The 21,118-nt window shown below is 58.0% G+C and overlaps 1 protein-coding gene across 1 annotated transcript; it reads left to right on the forward strand.

The window, feature by feature from the left end:
• The first annotated feature begins 2,127 nt into the window (after positions 1–2,127).
• Positions 2,128–20,491, forward strand: NCF4 (neutrophil cytosolic factor 4). Its single transcript, XM_081084634.1, has 10 exons — positions 2,128–2,255; positions 7,641–7,725; positions 8,062–8,215; positions 10,039–10,109; positions 13,627–13,754; positions 14,718–14,775; positions 15,444–15,542; positions 18,185–18,315; positions 18,576–18,641; positions 20,207–20,491. The coding sequence occupies exons 1-10, from the start codon at positions 2,224–2,226 to the stop codon at positions 20,400–20,402; spliced, it is 1,020 nt and encodes a 339-aa protein (XP_080940760.1). The 5' UTR covers positions 2,128–2,223; the 3' UTR covers positions 20,403–20,491.
• Positions 20,492–21,118: the final 627 nt, after the last annotated feature.

The raw sequence follows: 21,118 nt of genomic DNA on the forward strand, positions 1-21,118 counted from the left end.
CTGACCTGGTGTCTCTAATCCTCAATCCACCCATGGCTGGGAGAGAGCACCTCAATTCCTGCAGCGACCCAGGCTGATGGTGGAGAGACTCTGTCCCTCTAATTGGTTCTGACACCTGGCTTCCTACCAACGCCAGGACCATCGCCTGGACCCAGACTCAGATTAGCATTGAAATCTCGACCCCAAGAGCCTTGATTTTCCCATGGGGTGTTTGGCAGCAGCCTCTCACTGGTATGGTTTCCTCCTCTCTTAGAGCCTGAATTTCACATATATATATATTTGCTTATGAGCCAGATGCTATATGTTTAAAATACTTAAAAAGATATTATGCTGCGTATTTTATGTGGCTGGAGGAGGATGGGAAATGTCACCTTGTGTTTATCCTGCCATCTTGACTTATCTCTGTATTCCACGTGCCCTGCTCAGTACATAGTTGGTTGAGCATCTCTCTCCCTTCTTCTCCTTTATGATCCTCTCCTCTGTCTCTGCCCAGCTCTGCCCTTACCTCCCAAGGCGACCATAAGGACCTGGTTCCAGAGCCCTGGGCCCTGGCCGGCCCGGGGAGGAGAGGGACTGCTCTTCGGTCGGGCCTGCAGGGCTGGGCCCAGAGCACACTTCCTCCGGCACTGTGCTCTGCCCGGACTCTGTTTGGGGCAGCAGGTCCCTTGGGGTGCCTGAGTGGAGCAGAGACAGGTGCAGACAAAGGCCTGAGGCTGCCAGCTGCTCTCCATTCTTGGAGCCAGACAGTCCTCCGGGTCCCAAGGGTGGCGCCTGTCCTCAGGCCCTTTGTCGGGGAAATGACAAAGGGCCCGCAGTGGGAGACCCCGGCTCCAGGCTCCACCCGCTGGCGTTGACCCGGACACCCCTGCCCCAGTCCTGGGGGTCCGAAGGCAGCACGAGTCAGAAGGGCCCCTTCTGTGATCCACGGGCGCCCAGGCAGGTCCGCGTCCTCGCTGGCGTCCTCCCGTGGTCCTGCTGTGCGTCTGCCGTGCGGCCTGAGTGTGAGCGGGTGTGTCAGGCTGGGGCTGCCGGTGTGGCTGTGGCCTTCTCAGCGAGCTCCCTTCAGAACGTCGGTGGAGCGCTTGCCCTGTGCGGACACTGGGCGAGCCGGCGGGCAGTCATTAAACATATAAGCGTGCAGCCAAATACGAATACGGGGGGGGGGGTCTTCATTCAGGGTGAGGGGTGGGGAAGGCCTCGCTAAAGAGGCGACTTCCAAATCGAGCCTTAAAGGAGCAGGGAAGGGCGTTCCAGCAGCGGAACGGCATGCACGACGGCCCTGAGGGGCAGGCATCTAGGAGCCTTCTCGAAAGGGAATGGAGGCCAGTGTGGGAAGGACACGGCTGGGAGAGGGGCCAGCGAAGCCAGCGGGACCTTCAGCGCTGCAGAGGGAGCAGGGCTGGGAGTGTGGACTCCTAGTGCAGGGCGAGCAGCTGAAGGGTCCCGGCAGGGAAGGGTGTGATCGGGTGTGCGTCAGGGGCTCACTCTGGGTGGCAGCCCTGCAGAGGATGGGCCGTGCCAGGCCTGCGTAGGCCCGAGGCTCTAGGGATGAGGAAATATAGCCCGGAGCTCCAGGGGCAGAGGAAGACAGAAACATAAACCAACCTCCACAGTCTAGTATGACAGAGGGGCCCGTGAGCACTAACTCTGTTGGGGAAACCAGGGGGGGCTTCCTGAAGGAGGTGGCATTTGAGCAGGGCTTGAGGGATGGCGGGCATGGTAGAGGCCAGCACTCCAGGCCCAGGGAATCACTTGGGTGCATGGGCTTGGCTTGATGAGGCTGAGGAGGAGGAGTGACTCCCCAAGGTCACAAGGGCCCGTGGTGGCTAAGCCAGCCCTGAGACCCTGTCTCTGACGGAGTGGGGCTCTCTCATGCCCACCTGAGGCCTGGCAGCAAGAACTGGCCTCGAGGAAGTTCCCAAAGGCCCCAAATCAGTGGCCCCCTGGAAACCTGGCATCTGGGGGTGTGCGTTTCCCCAAATCAGCGCAGCTGGGAGGTGAGGAAGAGGAAGCATGGGCCACTGGCCAGACCCAGAGCCTGAAGGAGGGGCCTGTGCAAGAGCTGAGAGAATCGGGGGTGGGGCCTCCCCACAGGCGGCTCCCTGGGGCTCCTGGGACCACAGCCCAGATGCAGGGTGGCTGGAGGGAAGTGAAAGGCGAACTCAGTCTGGGCCTGGCTGGGTGAGACCCTCCGTCTCCCACTCTCCTGGACCCCTGACGGCCATGGCCGTGGCCCAGCAGCTGCGGGCTGAGAGGTGAGTGCAGGGCGCTGCCCTAGCTGGGCCTCCTCACTGTTCCCAGCAGGCCCGGGGACAGAGGTCGGCCTCCTGCAGCCACTTAATAATAGCAAAAGTTGAGAGGCGGAGTTGAGTCAGAACCTAAATACTCAGAAATGTAGAGTCTTGGAACTGTTTTAAGGAAACTGGGCTGCTGTTTCACCTCCCGCAAGCACAGATGAAGACTTGAGGCTCAGAGATGGGCAGTGACTTCCCCAGAGTCACACGGGAGTGGGTGGCAGGGTCCGGATGGGGACTCGGGTGATCTGTCTCCCAGGCTGGGCTCACTGCTCCACACTGTGGTCAGTAATGGCTTTTCATCTTTTAATTCAAACAGAACACAGAATCTGGCTTGTTCTCCCTCTTTATCCAGGGCTTGGCTCAAATGCCACCTCCTCCCAGAAGCCTTCCCGGACTGCCCCATCTCTGTTCTTTGACCCCTTGCCCTGCTTTCTTTTTCTGTACCGTCTTCATATTACTGCAATGCTATTCGAACTCATTTGTTTTCTTGACCACTGGCTCCCCCTTTAGAAGCGAGTTTGACGAGGGTGCGGTATTTGTCACTTTTGGTCACTGCTGTATCCCTAGAAAGTAGAACAACGCTGGTACGAGCTATGCTGAATGAATGAATGAATGAATGAGTGGACCTTTGAGTTGGAAAATGTTCTCAGGTCCTCTGGTCCAGTCCTGTCATTGTACAGATGAGAAACCCGAGGCCCAAGGAGGAGAGAGAACTTACTTGGGGCACAGGGAGTCACTGGCAAGGCCTGGGCTTGGAGCACAGCCTCACCAGCGCTTGGGTTCATCTATAGCAGCATTTTCTGAATGTTTCCAGCCTGTGATCCAAACTGTGGGGGATCTGAGGACTCTGGGCTTGGCTCCTGTCCTCCTGGAACAGCAGGTGACATCAGAAAAAGAGCGTGCAGACTCTGAGGAGGTGACTCCGAGGGTCGCCGGAGATGCGCCAGGATGGTGTGGGCTGCAGTGGGCAGCAAAGGGCTGTGGGGGCATCAGGCCGGAAATGGAACCTGGCGGGGGGGCGGTCTCCGGGTTTGGATGGTGGAAGGAAAGCTCGTCTGCCTGTGTGCCAAGGGCGGGGCAGGAGAGGCTGGTGTTTACAGGGCGGATCAATAATGGCCTTGGTGAGCCACAGAGCTGGTCTGGGCGCTGGGGTGAGGTCATCCCCCCAGACCCCAGCCCCACTTCCCCACAAGTTCTCCTTGGAGACTGGGCCTCACATGCAAACTGGAGCCTTCAGGAAACAGCTGCTGTTGGAGGCGGTGGCACTCCCCATTCCTCAGGGTACGTGGGTTAGAGACATGGCTCCCTGCCCCTGTTCAGCTGCCCGTGACCCTCCCCAGCCCCGGAGCCACTGGCTTCCCTGCCCCGAGGCCTTGTTTGAGAGTGGGACCCGCGGGCGTTCTGCTCGAGGGCAAGGCAGAGGGTCCAATGGGCGGACGACAGAGTCCCCCAGTGACAAGCCTCCCAGACATCTCTAAGGCCTGAGCTGTCCGAAGATGGAAAGGGCTAAGCGAGGGCAGTGAGTTTAGTTCCAACAAACGTGTTTTGAGCACCTACTGTGTGCAGGAACCACAAACCTTAAACTGGCTGCCGCCCAAGGGTCTTTCCAACCTTCGGCCTCGCCTGTCCAGGCTCCCGAGTGGACTTTGCGTGAACAGCACGCGTGTGTATGGGCCCTGAGCATCCTGGGCCAAGGGGGCTCTCACTTGACTTCAGCTCTGAGGGGTCCTGGCTGAGGCCTCCGGGGGAATGGTTATTTTAGGGGCACATCCAGCTGGGGTTGCTGCACCCTCAACCCCGCCCCCACCCCCCCACCCCCCCACCCCCCCCCCCCGCCCCCGGCTCTGCTCCGCAGGCAGTCAGACCATCCCCGCCCCGCCCACCGGAGGACTTGCTCAAGCACAGACACAGAGAGGGCCCTTGTTGAGCACCTACTGTGTGCCCACTGCAGCTCCGAGCGCTAGGGGTGCAGAGTGGGCAAGGTCCCTGCTCTCATGGGGGTTCTCTAGTGGGGCCTCCTGACTCTCCTGTGATGGATGTGCACTTATGATCCCCATTTTACAGAGGGGGGGAGGAGCCAGAGCACAGAGAGGAGTCCTAGGGTACTGGGGTTCGGGTCTCCCTCTCTGTCTGTGCCCTCCTGCCCTGGGTATGCACAGACAGGCTGATGCCCTCCTGTCATGGCGTCTCCTTCACCCCCACCACCCGGGGCAAGACACATGGCCCTTCGGCAGTGGGCCCTGCCGGCCGCACCTGCTTCCTCTCTCATTGCTTCTCCCGCCAGCTCTGTGCTCAGATGCACTCAGAAGACCCCCTCCTCCCCCCACTGCGGATCCTTGAACTTGCCCGCTGGCCGGCCAGGGCCTTTGGTTCTCAGTGCTCCCCCTGCCTGCCACCCTGTGGTCAGTTTCTCTTTCTTTTCGTGCTGGCCAAGGAGGCTTCCGGGAAGAATTCCTCCTCAGCCCTCAGGCCCACGGGCCCTCAAACTTGCACCGCGCCCTGCTTTTCTCCTGATGGGCGGGCCCCCCTCCTAGAAGCGGCTGCTTGCCCGCCACACACTGACTCTCGGAGGGACGGACTAACGGCCAGGCTCCTGCTGCACCTCTGCCCATGGGGTTCTGTCATTGTGAGGCCCAGGCAGGCAGAGGCCGGTCCGATGTGCTCAGAACCTCCGAGCTGCGGGGGTGACTCCAGGGGCTTGCTCCTATTGTTACTTCAGATGGGGAGCCTGAGGCTGGGCAGGGCTGGGATTGATCTGAGTTCATCTTCAAACCAGGGACAGCCCTGCCTCTTGGGCAAGCTTGTCAGCCTCTCTGTGCCTCAGTTTCCTTGGCTGTAGCAAGGGGACCCTGTCTTAGAAGAGTGCCTGGAGGGGGCTCAGGAAATGTCAGCCGTGGTTACTCTTGCCCAACCTGCCCAATTCCCTGCTCGCGGCCGTTTTCACCCCTCCGGTTCCTTCCTGCCCACCCCCAGCCACTGAGATGAAACACCCACGAGAGGCACAGCCTCAGGGGAGCGAGCGGAGGAGGAAGTTTCTCCCAAGGGTGTCACCACAGGGCATGTGTGGAAAGTGAGTGGGGAGGCTGCCAGTGGCCACAAGTGACTCTGGGAGTGGAGGGGATTTCCTCTGCCCACCCACTGCCCCCCTGAGACACACCCCCCCCCCCACTCCGCCCCATGGCAGCCTCCTGCGTCCCGTCCTGAGGTAGCCTGAGATGCCAAGCAGCCCAGTCACCTGGGAACCAGCAGCGGCTGGGCCTGGGTGTGCAGACTTTGAAATCGTTTCTCCTGAAGTCCTGGCCAGCTCTGAGGCTTTGGAGGTGCAGCCCCTGCCCCCGGCTCCTTCCCTGTTTCCCAATTGCTACCATAGCAGAGTCACAATTGCTTCTAGTTTCCTCATCTGTCCACGCCTCCGCTGGCTAGCTGCTCTCCCTCCCCCTGTTCCTCTCAGCCCCTCCCCCTGTGCACTGCTCTTCGCTGAGGGTCTTAGCCACAGTTGCCGAGGTCCTCACCTCTCCCTCTGCAGCTGAGATGCCCCCAACCCAGCTCCAGAGCCACACACCAGCTCTTGCTGGACCCTGACCTGGGTGCCCAAGAGGCCTCTCAAATGAGCATGCCCGAAATGGAGTCCATCAGCGCTGCTCCCCTCCCACCATCCTGGTCAGGATATGGGTGACATATGGGTGTCACTGTTGACACCGCTGTTTCTTTCATCTCCACGTCCAAACAGTCCCCAAGCCCTGCTGGTCACAACTCAGGAATGACGGGCAGATGGGTGGTGTGTCCACTGGAAATGCAGAAGGTTGCAGTGAACAGAGAAACGGGTAGCAGCTGAAACAAACGGGGGGTCACTTATTTATTTCTTTAATAACAAGAAGCACAGAGGTTTGCAGCGGGTTCTGCAGCTCAGTGACTCCAGGACCAGCATCTCAGAGATCCCGTTGGCATCCCTCATGTTTTTGCCTCGTGGATGCAATGTAGCTGCTGCAGGTCCAGACGTCACACCTTCCTTCACGGCAGGCCGGAGGGAGAAAAGGAGGAGACCATGCCGGCCTTGCCCCTCTCCCTGGGTCAGGAAAGCAAACACTCTCCAACAGGCCCCTGCCACAGAGCCCCTCTTAGGTCTCATTGGCCAACACTTGTCACAGGGCTGCTCCTAGCTGCAAGGGAGTCTGGCAGACAGGAATGGGATCTGTACGTTTGGCTTGGCCCAATCATGACCTGTCACCTTGGAGCTGGGCACATTGCCACCTTGAACAAAACTGGAACCTGGTCAATAGTGAGGAACAAGGGACACAACAGATGAAACCGTGTCTGTCGGCCAAGAGTGGTATCTCCTGTTTCTGTCCTTCCCTCCTGTCCCCGCTGTCACATCACCTCCCAGTCAGGGCACTTCAGAGCCTCCCAGTGGTGCTCTGTCCCTTCCAGTCTCTGATCTCCTGTCTCCTCCACACGGCTGCCTGAGTTGGCCTCCTAAAGCCAGATCATACTGTTTTCACTCCTGAGGCCGTGCTGGCTCCCTATCGCCTGTAGAACTCCCTCAGCTCGGCACTGGAGACCCTCCTCGGCCTGGCCTCAGCTGCCTGCTCAGCCCTGATGACATCAGACTCCAGCCAGTTGACCTGGGCCCAATCCTCAGGCCTCAGAACCTTAGCATACGCTGTTCCCTCTGCCTGGTGGATTCCAGGTCTGTGTAGACCTAGCTCAAATGTCCCCTCCTCTGTGACATTTCCCAACCTGGGCATGACAAGCCCTTCTCTCTCTGAGGCATATGCTCCTCTGCTCACCGCTGTGACCCAGCACCGAGAACAGGATTGGATACGGGAGATGCTTGATGGGCTGGTCCTGGGTGGGTCAGGTAACTGCAAAGTGATTTGTTAGATTTTAACTCGGCCGTGGGTACATGTCCCATCTCCAGAGGCCCTCACCCCCGAGGACTGGTCTGCGTGGTGCCTCGGCCGGGAAGGGGTGTTGTGGGGCCTGGCCCGGGAGGGGGTGCCGTGGGGCCTGGCCCGGGAAGGGGTGCCGTGGGGCCTGGCCCGGGAGGGGGTGCCGTGGGGCCTGGCCCGGGAAGGGGTGCCGTGGGGCCTGGCCCGGGAGGGGGTGTCGTGGGGCCTGGCCCGGGAGGGGATGCCGTGGGGTCTGGCCCGGGAAGGGGTGCCGTGGGGCCTGGCCCGGGAAGGGGTGCCGTGGGGTCTGGCTGGGCGGGGTGCCGTGATGGCCCGGCCGGGAAGGGGTGCTGAGCGTGGAGTGTGGACTCACCCCGGCTCGCTTTGCACGCTGCCTCACACCCAGTGGCTCCTGAACCGATCGGGCGGCTGACAGGCTCCTTTTCCTCCTCAGCGACTTCGAGCAGCTTCCCGACGACGTGGCCATCTCAGCCAACATCGCTGACATCGAGGAGAAGAGGGGCTTCACCAGCCACTTTGTAAGAGAGACTCCTGGACCTTCACCCTCTGACCTCTGACCTCTGCCCTCAGAACCTTCAACTCTCCCGTCTCTTACCTTCCACCCAGCGGTCCTTGGCAGGGTGGTTCTGCCCTCAGGGGGCATGTGGCAGTCGGTACCCTCGGGCATGTTTATTGTTACCACGTGGGGTGGGGGCGCTACTGGCACCCAGGGGGTGGAGGCCGGGGATGCTGCCCCACACGCCACCGTGCACAGGACGGCCCGCGACCAAGAATCCCTGCTGTAACCCTGGGAGCCCGGAGCCGCCCCCCCCGCCCCTGGCCTCCGAGGTCCTACCCCCTGGCCTCTGTCCTAGGTTTTCGTCATCGAGGTGAAGACGAAAGGGGGATCCAAGTACCTCATCTACCGCCGCTACCGCCAGTTCCACGCCTTGCAGAGCAAGCTGGAGGAGCGGTACGGGCCCGAGAGCAAGACCAGCCCCCTCACCTGCAACCTGCCCGCCCTCCCAGGTAGGCCGGCCCCTCCCAGGCCTGCTGCGGGCAGAGCTGGCCCCTGGCCGAGGACAAAGCCATGTCCACCTTCTCCCTCCCAGCTCTGCGACTTCTCAGTTCCTGTCCTGTCGAGCCCTGCAAGAGAAATCCCCACCCACGTGGTCCTGGGGTACCCTGCACGCCCCGCAGGCCACACACAAGCGTCTCTCCCCCAAAGACAGAGCCCTGTGGGTCCTTTCCTTCTTCGAGCGCAATCGCACCCCTACTAGCTCCTGCTTCCTCTCTGTCTACAAATGCCCGCGGTTCCTCCCCACCAGCTCCGGGAGGGGCTGCAGCCAACCCCAGGGACTCCGGCTTCTCTTTCCGCCTTTGGAGTTGGACTTGCTTGCTCCTGCCTCTTCCCCTCTCTGGGCTGCAGAGGAAAGCAGGGTCCCTCCTGCTCCCAGAGGGTCTCCCCAGGCAGCCTGTCCACGTGTGCCCTGTACCCTCACCTTCTTTACGTCTCGACTCCACCAAGCTCCCACCCAGGCTCACCTCTTCCATCTCTACACAAACAGGAGCCGTGGGCGAGCGTTCTTGCAACAGCCTCCTTGATCCCAAACCCCTCAAGGATCTCTTCTTCCTTTTTTTTTTTTTAATATATTTTATTGATTTTTTTACAGAGAGGAAGGGAGAGGGACAGAGAGTGAGAAACATCGATGAGAGAGAAACATCTATCAGCTGCCTCCTGCACACTCCCCACCGGGGATGCGTCCTCAACCAAGGCACATGCCCTTGGCCGGAATTGAACCCGGGACCCCTGAGTCTGCAGGCCAACACTCTATCCACTGAGCCAAACCGGCAGGGCTCTTCTTCCTTTTACAATAACTCCTTTCTTCCTTTTACAATAACTCCTCGCTCGCTGCCGCCCCTTCCCATGGCCCACCCGCTGCTCAGGCCACCGCCTCGGCCTCCGCTCTTCCTGCTCCACTGAGTTCCCCTCGGATGTGGCCTGCGGCCGGTTCACTCTGACTTCGGTGGACACGGACGCCTCTCAGGCCTCGTCTTTATGGTCTTGCCTCCTCTTCCAGGAAGCTCTCTCCAAACTTCCGTGGCCCCAGCGTCTTCCAGCTCCTTCCTACCTCACTGCTGCTCCTCCAGGGTCTCCTTTAGACCCAGGGCTCCCTTCTGGGCGGGGGGCCCCCCCTGGAGGGGGCCCTATCACCCCACGGGCGGCTCCTGGAGGGGACGTTTGTGTCCCTCTCCCCCCAGACACTCGGTCTCGCCTTTGAAGAAGGATTCATTCATCCGCTCAGCAAATATGTGCTGATTTGGGGAACATTCTGGACGGGTGGTCCTTAATCTTGGCGGCATATTGGAAGTCACTTGAGATTTAAAATTCCTATTGCCCGGGCCCTGCCCCAGGGATTCTGACCCAATGGCTCTGGGGTGAGTCCAGCACAGTGAGGTTCCTGACGGGCGGCTGGATGTGCAGCAGAGATGAGGGCCTCTCCTAGGTGATGGGGACACGGCCGTGAGCGCGTGCGTGTGTGTGTATGTGTGTATGTATGTATGTGTGTGTATGCATATGTGTGTATGTGTGTGTATGTGTGTGTGTGTGCGTGCGCGCGGGGGTGGGGGGGCGGGCGGCAGCCAGGTAACACATACACAATTAACACAAGCCAAGTACCAGCCGGTGATCCTGTGACTCGGAGAATGCGAGTTGGACGGTGGGGTGGTACAGAGCGGCCACTTCTGCGCCTGGAAAGATGAGGGGAGGGACCTCGACCCGCGGGGAGGAGCCCAGAGACCCGGTGCTTGGGCTGGGCCCCCAGGACCCACCGCTCTTCGTCTCTCCTCAGCCAAAGTCTACATGGGTGTGAAGCAGGAGATCGCCGAGATGCGGATACCTGCCCTGAACGCTTACATGAAGGTAACGGCGGGGCCACGCACCCTGGCACCTGGGAGGGGTGGGGGGCCCAGGTACCATCTCTGAGCACAGCTTTGGGAACTGGGGCTGGTTCTCTGGCTCTGATGAGCCACATCTCCAATCCTTAAAGGCCTGGCCCTCAGGGCTCCAGGGCGTGGGGATGGCGCCAGAGCAATGGAGACGTACAAGGAGCCACACTTTGAACTGACCAATACAGTGCCTGTGTGGGCGTTCTGATACCGGGGTGACTGGGGCCCGCTGCCTGCCTCCGAGGTGCTCACTGCCCAGTGGAACATGGGCAGGTGGCTTGGCCTCCACCGCGGGGCACGAGGGGCCAGGGCCCAGCTCCCTCACACGGCATCTTTGTGCCAACGGGAGGAAGGCCCCCTTGCCAGGGCCCAGGCTGCAGTTAGTGTCATTCAGGGCCTGGCTGGGTGCCCTTGTTTATTCCCCAACCTGTACACTGTCGGCATCCCTGGGCGATGGGGAGGCAGGGGAAGGGGCCTCTGAAAGGCAGAGACCAGGCTGGTGTGGGAAGGCCTTTCATGGAACGGAGCTAGGCAAGAAAGGAGCCATGTTCCCCGTGTGGTAGTGAGCACACTGTCACTGGAGGCATACAAGCCATGCGGGATGGCAGCTGCAGGAAACTGGAGAAGGAAGCGTCCTCATAGCCCAGAGGCACGCTCACCCTCCTCCCCGCTCTCACGGCTGAAGAGCACTGAGCTAGGGTCGCTGTAGTCTTTGCTCGGACATCGACTGTCTCGGAGATTTGGGGTGAGTTGCCCATCCTCGCTGGGCCCTGGGTTTCCCGCTTATGAAATGCGGCAGCGCCTCCAGGTCTCCTAGGGGTGGCGTGGGGATCCGTTGAGAAAAGGACATGAAGGTGCTTTGGAAACTGAGATCATGACTCCCCAAGGAGTGAGGGTAGAAGGACGGTGGAGGTGGGAGGAGGGGTAGATGGCCCACCTGCCCTCTCTGGTGGCTAGGGAACCAGCGGTGGAGGCATCTCCCCTCCAGGGGGCGCTGTGGCAGCTGCTCCTCCAGGGTGTCTGGAAGGCCCACCCTCCGCTCAAAGACCTGGGAGAGGAGAGTGTGCTCTGAGGGAGGGGAAGAGGCTGCAGAGCTGGGAGCCTGCATCCCACACCTAGTCTCTGCAGCCAGCAGCCCGGAGGACCCCACCCCTGCCTCGCGGTGTCCAGTTTGATTCCTCGAAGCCCAGAGCTCAGTCAGTGCAGGAAGCTCTGCTGGGGTGACCCCATCCTGTGCTTGCACACTTGCGGAGATGGGAAGCTCACTACCACTCTCCCCTGACCCAGGCTGCTGGTCCCACTGTTGGACAGCTCTTAGGAGAGCCTGGGTCCCTCCCCACACTGGTCTCCTGATGGAGAATGTGGGTCACGTGATGGTGACAATGGCCTGGAACTATGTGAGCACTTTGACTAGCGACAGGGGGGCTCTTGGTATGCATTCCGCAGAAAGATGAATGGGCTTATTTGCTTCCCTCAGAGAGTTGTGCATTAGATACTATTAACCTTATTTTAAAATGAGGGAGGGAGGCACAGAGAGGTAGTCACTCACTCAGTGTCACAGAGCAGGGAGGTAGGAGGGATGGGATTTGAACTCACATCTCTGAGACTCTAGTTGTGCTCTTACCCACTGTGCTGTGTCGTAATGAAAATAACAGCAACATTGGTGAGATCTCACTTGGACGGGTCACTTGCTTGATGCCGGATGGGGTTCTGTGGGGTAATCCTTTTATTTGATCCTTACACAATCCCAGGAGGGAGATGCTGGAATCACCCCCATGTTATTAATGAGCACATGGAGGCCCAGAGTCACCCTGCTGGTGAGCGGCCGAGCCGGGATTAGATCTGGGTGCAGCCTGGCTCAGTGTCTGTATGCTCAGACCCAACTCTGGGCTGCCCCCCAGCCCTCCTCTGGGACAGCTGTGTCTTCCTCAGGCTCTGTGCTCCCAGTTCCTCAGGGATGGGGTTCCTGACGCCCCCGTCCCCCTCCTCCCACTGCCTCCATGAGATTCTCTGAGGAGGTCTGGGTTCTGCGCATCTGTGGGGGTTCAGCACCCAGAGCTAAGCACAGAGCTCCTGGGGCCTGTGCGGTCCTGGGTCCTCACGCCTCATGGTCTGCATCGTGGTGGTGCTCCCAGCCTCAGATCGAGTGAGAGTCCTGACCCCCCCACTTCCTAGCTCTGCCAACTGGGCCAGGCACTGTCCCTCTCTGTACCTCAGTTTCCCCAATTGTGATATATGATAAAGTATAGGACAGGGGTGGGCAACCTTTGTGTGAGTGTGTGCCAAAACCAGCAAAATCTCTGACTCAAAATTCTTCTGCGTGCCAACCCTAATTTTTTGAGAACATGTTACGCCTACTTGATATCTCTTAAGGTGTACGTATGTGAAGAACCTTGAAGAAATAATAAAATTCATTCGAGCGACAAAAACACAGTATATGATGATGAAAAATACATTTATTTTTTAATGTATACATGTACACTGATAGTTCCACAGAAAACTTTGACTCCGTTTGATATTATCAGTGGGACTTTTGCTGCTGCATCACTGATGACAGAGATTTTACATCAGGTTTATATTTCGTGACCTCCAGAGATATGCACGAGCTACTACTTTCATCCGCCAGGCTACTCCTATTGCGAGACTTAACAAAATTAATCACTGAGAACAAAGATTCACAAGCATATGTGGATGAAACCAAAACACTGGTCGGATCTAGGAAGGCAGGGAGAGTTAGGGCAGAGGCATAGAAATTGCTCTTCCCCTCTCTCGTCAATCCATGTCTATGGTCTTTAAGATAACTTGTATGAAAAATTATTTATTTATCTAAGATGCACCTACACTGAATTTATCTGCAAAATAAAGAAGTCGATATTAAGAAAAAAATTGTAAATGGAAGATTATAAGAGAGGGTTTCATGTGCCAGCAAAAGTTACTGGCGTGCCATGTTTGGCACGTGTGCCAGAGGTTGCCCACCCCTGGTATAGGAAGTGTTTTTTAGGCCATAATATCACCAATTGTTATTATTTTGGATCATTTAGGGGATTGCTCCTCCCTCCCCCCGATTGTCTCATTTTGAGCTAAGGGATGGGCGTTGGTGGCAGATGGCCCTGAGTGCCCCCCTTGGGCACTTGCTGGGCTGTGTGGCCTCAGGCAGGTCCCTGCACCTTTCTGGCTCTAACTCCCAGGTGGCGGTAAGACGGAGTGAGGTCATACAGTGGGGCTCTCAGAGCAGAGCCTGGACAGGCACTGCCGTGTCCTGTGACGTGGCATCACCTGCACTGTCCAGCCTGGAGGTCTTTTCCAAACGAACTCTTCTTTGTGAAATGTTACCTGAGCCCATTGAAATGGTTAACATCTCCCTCTTTTCTGTTACCAGGCAGAGAAGAGGGGGTGCAGTGTGGGTGGAGGGATGGAGCCGTGGGGCTGGGGTACGCACGCCTTGCTCATGACCACCCTCCCGTCTCATCCAACCTCTCGCCCAAACACAGAGCCTCCTCAGCCTGCCCATCTGGGTGCTGATGGACGAGGACGTCCGCATCTTCTTCTATCAGTCGCCCTACGACTCGGAGCAGGTGCCCCAGGCGCTCCGCAGGCTCCGCCCACGCACCCGGAAGGTGTAAGTGACACCTCAGCACTCCCAGGGCCAGAGCCCAGGGCCACTTCCTCCTAACCAGGGGCTCTGCCCCCCTCTTTTCCCTGGAGGCAGGGAAGAAACCGAGACCAGTCTGTCCTGCAGAAAATTATCATTGAAAATCGGCCACTGAATCAGGCTGGGCTTCCCAAGGCGAGGCTGCTGCTGCTGAGGGTGCCAGGGGAGGCACCCCCGCCTCCAGCTCCTCCCTCCTGCCTCCAGCCAGTACCTGGGAGTGTCCTCAGTGCCCAGCTACCTCCCCAGACGGGCACAGGCTGAATCCCATCCCTGGGCCCTGGAGCAGGGCATGTCCCCTCCCCACGCCTGTGTCCTCGATGAAGCATCCTATATAATAAAAGGTTAATATGCAAATTGACCAAACGGTGGAACAACTGGTTGCTATGGTGCGCACTGACCACCAGGGGGCAGGTGTTCAGTGCAGGAGCTGCCCCCTGGTGGTCAGAGCACTCCCACAGGGGGAGCACTGCTCAGCCAGAAGCCGACTCACGCTGGCAAGAGCAGCGGCAGTGGCGGGAGCCTCTCCTGCCTCCGTGGCAGTGCTAAGGATGTCTGAGGGCTCCCAGACTGCAAGAGGGCACAGGCTGGGCTGAGGGACCACCCTCCCCAAGTGCACGAATTTCATGCACCGGGCCTCTAGTTAGAATAATAACATAACTGTAGAGGTTGGGGAGTAGAAGAAAGGCATATGTGAGATGTCTGGCAAGTTCGGGCTCTAAGTGGCTGTGTTCCCACTCTCACCCCCACCTCCTTTCTCAGCCTCTGCTTCCTGGTCCACAAAGGGGTCCAATCTCTCCTCCAGGGGCAGCAAGAAGGGAGAGGGGGGTGAGTGATGGCCCACAGGAGTGATTGTACCTGCCTCTGGCACAGAAGCGGAGAGCTGGGCCCAGAGAACCGGGAGTGCTGACAGCCCTTCTTCTCTCTCTGCAGCAAGAGCGAGTCCCCGCAAGGCGCCAGCTTAGACCGCTTGGCAGCTCCGAGAGCAGAGGTACCTGCAGGCCTGCCCCCCCACTTTGCCTCTGGGCAGCTCCACCCTCAGTGGGAGCCCTCCTGCTGGGTGTGGCTTGTGTCGAGGGTGGGGCTGGGTCCTGCCGGGAGGAAAGGCCCCGCCTCCGCCTTGGTCACTGGTCACCGAGGCCCCCGGCTCAGCTGTGAGGAGGGGACACGATGAGCAACGGAGGCAGAATAGAGAGTGTCCCGCCACCCATTCAGCAAGCGTTCCCGGGCCCCCTGGGCCAGCCCTGCTGGGGACTAACGCCGCAGAGATGACAAGGCCCTGTCCTCCAGGGGCGCATGACTCCCCGAGGACACACACATACACACGTGCGTCTCAGAGCCAGTGCGGTCAGTGCCTGCGGGTTCCGGGGGCGCTGGAGCCCACACAGGCCTGAGGGCCAGGGAAAGGGCTGGATCCAGGGAGAGTGGCTCCTTCCCTCCCGTGCTCACCACACCTGTGGAAGGAGCACCCACTCTCGAGTCCGGGAGACCTGGGTTCTAATCCCGGCTGCTCCGGTAACTAGTGGAGTGGCCTCCAACAAGTCCCTCGTGCTCCGAGCCTCAGCTTCCTCGCCTGTTAAATGGGACACCAAGCAAGCACTTTAGTGGGAACTCAGCGCCTGTTTCCTTCCTCCCGCCTTCCTCCACTCTTCTCCCCAGGCCCTGTTTGACTTCACGGGGAACAGCAAGCTGGAGCTGAATTTCAAAGCTGGAGATGTGGTCTTCCTTCTCAGTCGCATCAACAAAGACTGGCTGGAGGTGAGGGTGGAGGTGAGGGTGGAGGCGAGGTTGGAAGTGAGAGTGAAGGTGAGGGTAGAGGTGAGGGTGGAGCTGAGGATGGAGGTGAGGGTGGAGGTGAGGTGGAGGTGAGGTTGGAGGCGAGGTTAGAAGTGAGTGTGGAGGTGAGAGTGGAGGTGAGAGTGAAGGTGAGGGTGGAGGTGAGAGTGAAGGTGAGGGTAGAGGTGAGAGTGGAGGTGAGGGTGGAGGTGAGAGTGAAGGTGAGGGTAGAGGTGAGAGTGGAGGTGAGGGTGGAGGTGAGAGTGAAGGTGAGGGTAGAGGTGAGGGTAGAGGTGAGGGTGGAGGTGAGGGTAGAGGTGAGAGTGGAGGTGAGGGTGGAGGTGAGAGTGAAGGTGAGGGTAGAGGTGAGGGTAGAGGTGAGGGTGGAGGTGAGGGTAGAGGTGAGAGTGGAGGTGAGGGTGGAGGTGAGAGTGAAGGTGAGGGTAGAGGTGAGGTTGGAGGCGAGGTTAGAAGTGAGGATGGAGGTGAGGGTGGAGGTAAGATTGCTTTGGGTCTAGTGAGAGGATCAGAGAATGATAGGAGGTCAAGGAAGTCCCCAGGGAAGATGCAGTTTGAGGATGGACCTGGGCAGGTGGGAATCTAGTCCCTGGGGAGACAGATGACTGTGGAGCCTACACCTGCCTTTAGTTCTGCCTGCCCCCAAGAAACGGTTGCTTGAGGCCACCTTAACCCATTAACCTGCTGGGTTTAATTTCTTGGTCTGCCACGGGGTTTCTCAGCCACGGCGGTATTGACGGTGGTATTGACATTGGCCCGGTTAGTACTTTGTTGTGGAGCCGGCCTGTGCACTGTAGGATCTTTAGCAACATCCTTGGTTTCTATCCACTGGATGCCGGTCGCAAGGCTCCAGTTGCAACAATCAAATATCTCCCCAGACATTTGCCCCCGGGGGGCAAGTCCCCCCACCCCACCCCCCGCTGTTGAGATGCATTGGTCTGTAACCTGGGGGTCATGACTGTCGCTTCAGGTGGCAAGGAAAGATAGCAGTGGAGGCCTCAATCTGGAGCCGGCCTGCCTGCAGTCACGTCCTTGCCCTGTTTTAAGTGACTTTGTGACCTTGGGAAACTTGCTCAACCCCGTGGCTTCCTTTTCTGTGAGCTGGAGCAATGCTGGCAGTTTCTTCATGGGTTCCTGGAAATGTTCAACGAGGCGTAGCTGTTCGGGGCTTGGCCCATCGAGAGCCTGTGTGTGGGGCGTCCGCCGGGGCCAGGCTGCTGAGAGCGTTAAAGGCTCTGGAGCCAGGGCCTGACTTGGTCATAGCGCTGTCCCCGCACGCAGCAAACGCAAGTGCGGCCCCTACCAGGGCTCACAGGGACTCTCAGTGGAGGTGGGAGATCACCGGTGGCAGGTGCTGGCCCAGTGGCAGCCCTTTATGTTAGGTCCTGCTCTTTTCTTTTTTTTTTCTGTTTCTTTAACATGTTTTTATTGATTTCAGAGAGAAGGGGAGGAGAGAGAGAGAAACATCAATGATGAGAGAGAATCATTGATCGGCTGCCTCTTGCACACTTCCTCCGGGGATCAAGCCCACAACCCGGGCATGTGCCCTGACCAGGAATCGAACCGTGATCTCCTGGTTCCTAGGATGACGCTCAACCACTGAGCCACACCGGCCGGGCCGGTCCTGTTATTCTTAAATAAGATTCCTTTCTCTCAGGGCTCCTGGGCGGTGGTGTCTGAAGGCTGATGTGGGACAGGCCCCGAGGGGAGCATGGAGGGCAGGGGAGGGGCCCGGCATTCCGGCTGCAGAGGAGCAGAACCATTAGTCTTGGTGGTTTTGATTTTACCCCCGTCCTGGAAGTCTGAGTTAGACGGTCCTCAGCTCTGACAGCGGCCCAAGGAGTATGGCTGGGCCACGCTCCGGAAACGGGGCATGTGTGTGGCCTTCCTGTTTTCAGGAGAGTTCTTTGCCTCAGCATGCTGGCTAACTTCTGGCCTCGGGTGGAGGGGAGACTCGGGGAGAAGTGAGGAGATTACGTGGAGCTTCTGCTTCTCCGTCTGTAAAATGGACATAAACCATGTCTCCCCCAGGGTTGGGAGGGCCAGGAGGACACGTGTGCAAAGCACAGGCAGTGGCTGGGTCTTGGGGACGCTTAGGCGGGAGCCTGGGCTGAGAGGGAGACGGCTGGCTGTTGCGTCTCACGTGGGTGTTCGGTGGGATCTGTGGAATGAATGAATGAATGAATGAATGAGTGGGAACCACTCCTCCTTCTCCCTCCCTGTTCTGTCTTCCACGTTAACACCTGATTCTATACGAAGTTCACTATTTACCTGCACGTGTCACTTTCCATTATAGTGAGGGTTCCGTGAGGGAAGGCCAGGACTGTCATCCACTCTCAGTGCCAGAGTCTCAGCCATGTAGCTGGTGCTCAGGGAATCTGTGAATGAACGAGTGAGTGAATGGGTGGATGGATGAAAGATGACAGCAGAAAGGAAACTCTTCTTAGATGTACAGCTCGGTGACCTTGGTCACCTCGCCTCCCTCTCCAGAAGGGAACCCAAACTCCCCCGCCTTTGCTGGTCATGACGAAGGCGCTGGGGGCCCCGAGGTGTGGCCCTGGTGCCCTACTTCACGCAGACAAGGAGGCCTTTTCCTTCCTCCTCAGGGCACTGTCCGGGGAGCCACCGGCATCTTCCCACGGTCCTTCGTGAAGATCCTCAAGGACTTCCCCGAGGAAGACGACCCCACCAACTGGCTGCGCTGCTATTACTATGAGGACACCATCAGCACCATCAAGTGCGTGGCCTGGGGGAGGGCCCGGTCCACACTCCTTGGCCATCCCCCCTCCCACCTCCCTGTCACATACTGGACCGTGAGACCCACATCAGACACGATGTTGCCCCACCCCCATGCACACACTTCCAGCCCGCAGTGGCCCTGACTGTCCCCCGGATAAGCCATAACGGGGTGTCAGGGCCCATCGTGGCCTGGCCAGCCTCATCCCCAGGTCCCCGTCCGGGCCCAGTGCCTCTCACCGATGCCGGTTGCCCCCTCAGGGACATCGCAGTGGAGGAAGACATCAGTAGCACCCCGCTCTTCAGGGACCTGCTGAAGCTCATGAGGTGAGGGGCCAGGGGGTAGGGGTAGGGGGGCGGGGGAGAGGACGGGCGGAGGAATGGGTCACAGACCCTGGAGGAGGGATCAGAAGGGGAAACACAATGCCTTCGGTGATGTCTGCATCTATTTTGCCTTCTTGTTTTAAACACGGCCCAGCCCTGCAGGTTGGGTGTCAGCTCCCCGTGTTAGAGATGCGTGGGGGGCTGCAGAAAGGCAAAGGGGCTTGGATGAGGTCACACAGTTTGTGAGTGTGGCTTTGCAGCTGGAGCTAAAGTCTCTTTCGGTGAAAACCTTGAACTTGGATCCTGCACCATCAGGGAACTACCGTCTCCCAAGATCCCGATCAGTTAGGGCAGTTACTTTAATCGCCTTGCTACCTTCCTGGCTATAAACGTCATACCTATTCATTATTTTTTTAAGAATGTTGCCAAAACCGGTTTGGCTCAGTGGATAGAGCGTCGGCCTGCGGACTGAAAGGTCCCAGGTTCGATTCCAGTCAAGGGCATGTACCTGGGTTGCGGGCACATCCCCAATGGGAGATGTGCAGGAGGCAGCTGATCGATGTTTCTCTCTCATCGATGTTTCTAACTCTCTATCTCTCTCCCTTCCTCTCTGTGAAAAATCAATAAAATATATTTAAAAAAAAAAAAAAGAATGTCAAAAACCCCGAAAAGTAAAAACTAGTGAAACCACCTCATATTTTCCCCCCTCTCATTATTTGATGTACACTCAGGTTTCTTCAGCACACACCCCATCCCGCCCCCACATAAAGAATTGGCTGCACAGTATGAATTACTGTGGCCACCCCCTTCTTTTAAGGCAGTGGTTCTCAACCTTCCTAAGGCCGCGACCCTTTAATACAGTTCCTCACGTTGTGGTGACCCCCAATTTCATTGTTACAAATTGAACATAATTAAAGCATAGTGATGAATCACAAAAACAAGTTGTAATTATATATGTGTTTTCCGATGGTCTTAGGCGACCCCTGTGAAAGGGTCGTTTGACCCCCAAAGGGGTCGTGACCCACAGGTTGAGAACCGCTGTTTTAAGGCCTCTTAAGTTATCCTGTGCCTCTTCACCACCAGGAGTAATGTTGTGATCACAGCTTTGGAGACTTGCCTGATAATTTCCTTAGGATGATCTTCTAGGAGTGGAATTTGGGGATCAAGGTGTTTGCCAGTCAGTCAGAGTGCCCAGCCCCCTGTACCCACCATCAGGTCGTCCCAGTCCTCAGCCATTTCACACGGGTGCCTCTTGGGCTCTATTCTGCTCTACTATGTACCTGCCAACCCGCACCTCTTCTGCGTGACAGATCTTGGGTATTCAACACATTTATACACAAGACATTTCAGGCTGTGCCACTAATTTAATGGGAAAGTCTCCCGCCTCCCCCGTGGGCCTCACTTTCTCTGTCTGTACAGTGGGAGGTTGGACCACTCAGGTGATGAGGCCTGTGCCAAGCTCCGACTTCTGGTTTTCAGGACCAGAAGAGTTCCCTCGGCCTCCCTCTCAGCCCCCATGCTTAGGCCTAAGGCTGGCCCGGTCATTCACCCTGATCCTTCCCACCCAGGCAAGAGTTCCAGAGGGAGGACATCAGCTTAAATTACCGGGACGCTGACGGGGACCTGGTCCGGCTGCTCTCAGATGAGGATGTGCGGCTCATGGTGAAGCAGGCCCACGCGCTCCCCTCCCAGAAGCGCCTCTTCCCCTGGAAGCTGCACATCACCCAGGAGGATGACTACAAGGTCTACAACACAGCCCCCTGAGCCGATGGTGTCCCCGGGCCGGGAGGGGACACCTGACGAAACGTCCCTTTAAGAAACATTAAACAGACCTTGCCACGTCTGCTCACACAAATCCTGTGGTTTGGCTTCTCACGTGTTGCTTGGCCAGATTCATGGACAGCTCCAACCACTGCAGAACAAGTAAACCCTAGATAAGGCACACGCTTCAAAGAACTATGAGCCTTGCAAGAAGTGGTGGGGTTCTCCAATGACCCCCCAGTCTCCCCCCTGCCCACCATAGTCAGAGCTGGGGCCAGAATCCACTTGGCCCCCATTTTGAGATTGTCCTGAAATGCACAGGCAATGCTGCTGGTAGAATACTGAGTCCTGGGGATGCCCATGAGGTGGGGAGCCTGGACCAGGGCCTCTTGTGGGAGGTCAAGGCCTTGGGGATGAGGGATAAGGTGATCCTGAGAGAGTGGCATTACTGAGTTCAAGCAAAAGCAGAAAGGAGTCCCTCCTGGAGTAAAGTGTCCTCAGTTTGGGATAACGGGAGTCACTCAAACTGAGATGAAGCAAAAGACTCGTTGTCAAAGATCAGCAAATCTCTGTGAATGAATGAAATAGGCAGTGAGGACGGAAGGGTCCTGGGTTCGATTACAGTCAAGGGCACATGTCTGGGTTGCAGACTCTATCCCCAGTGGGGGACGTGCAGGAGGCAGCGTACCAATGATTCTCTCTCATCGTTGATGTTTCTA

This window comes from Myotis nattereri (genome assembly GCF_964212035.1).
Source record: "Myotis nattereri genome assembly, chromosome: 2".
NCBI classification, from domain to species: Eukaryota; Metazoa; Chordata; class Mammalia; order Chiroptera; family Vespertilionidae; genus Myotis; species Myotis nattereri.

Bases quoted from the DNA above. Each gene is read 5' to 3' on its own strand.
- NCF4 (XM_081084634.1), top strand. From the start codon at position 2,224: ATGGCCGTGGCCCAGCAGCTGCGGGCTGAGAG. The intron at 8,216-10,038 runs GTAGGCCGGCCC...GTCTCTCCTCAG, and splicing joins CAACCTGCCCGCCCTCCCAG to CCAAAGTCTACATGGGTGTG. The intron at 18,642-20,206 runs GTGAGGGGCCAG...CTTCCCACCCAG, and splicing joins GACCTGCTGAAGCTCATGAG to GCAAGAGTTCCAGAGGGAGG.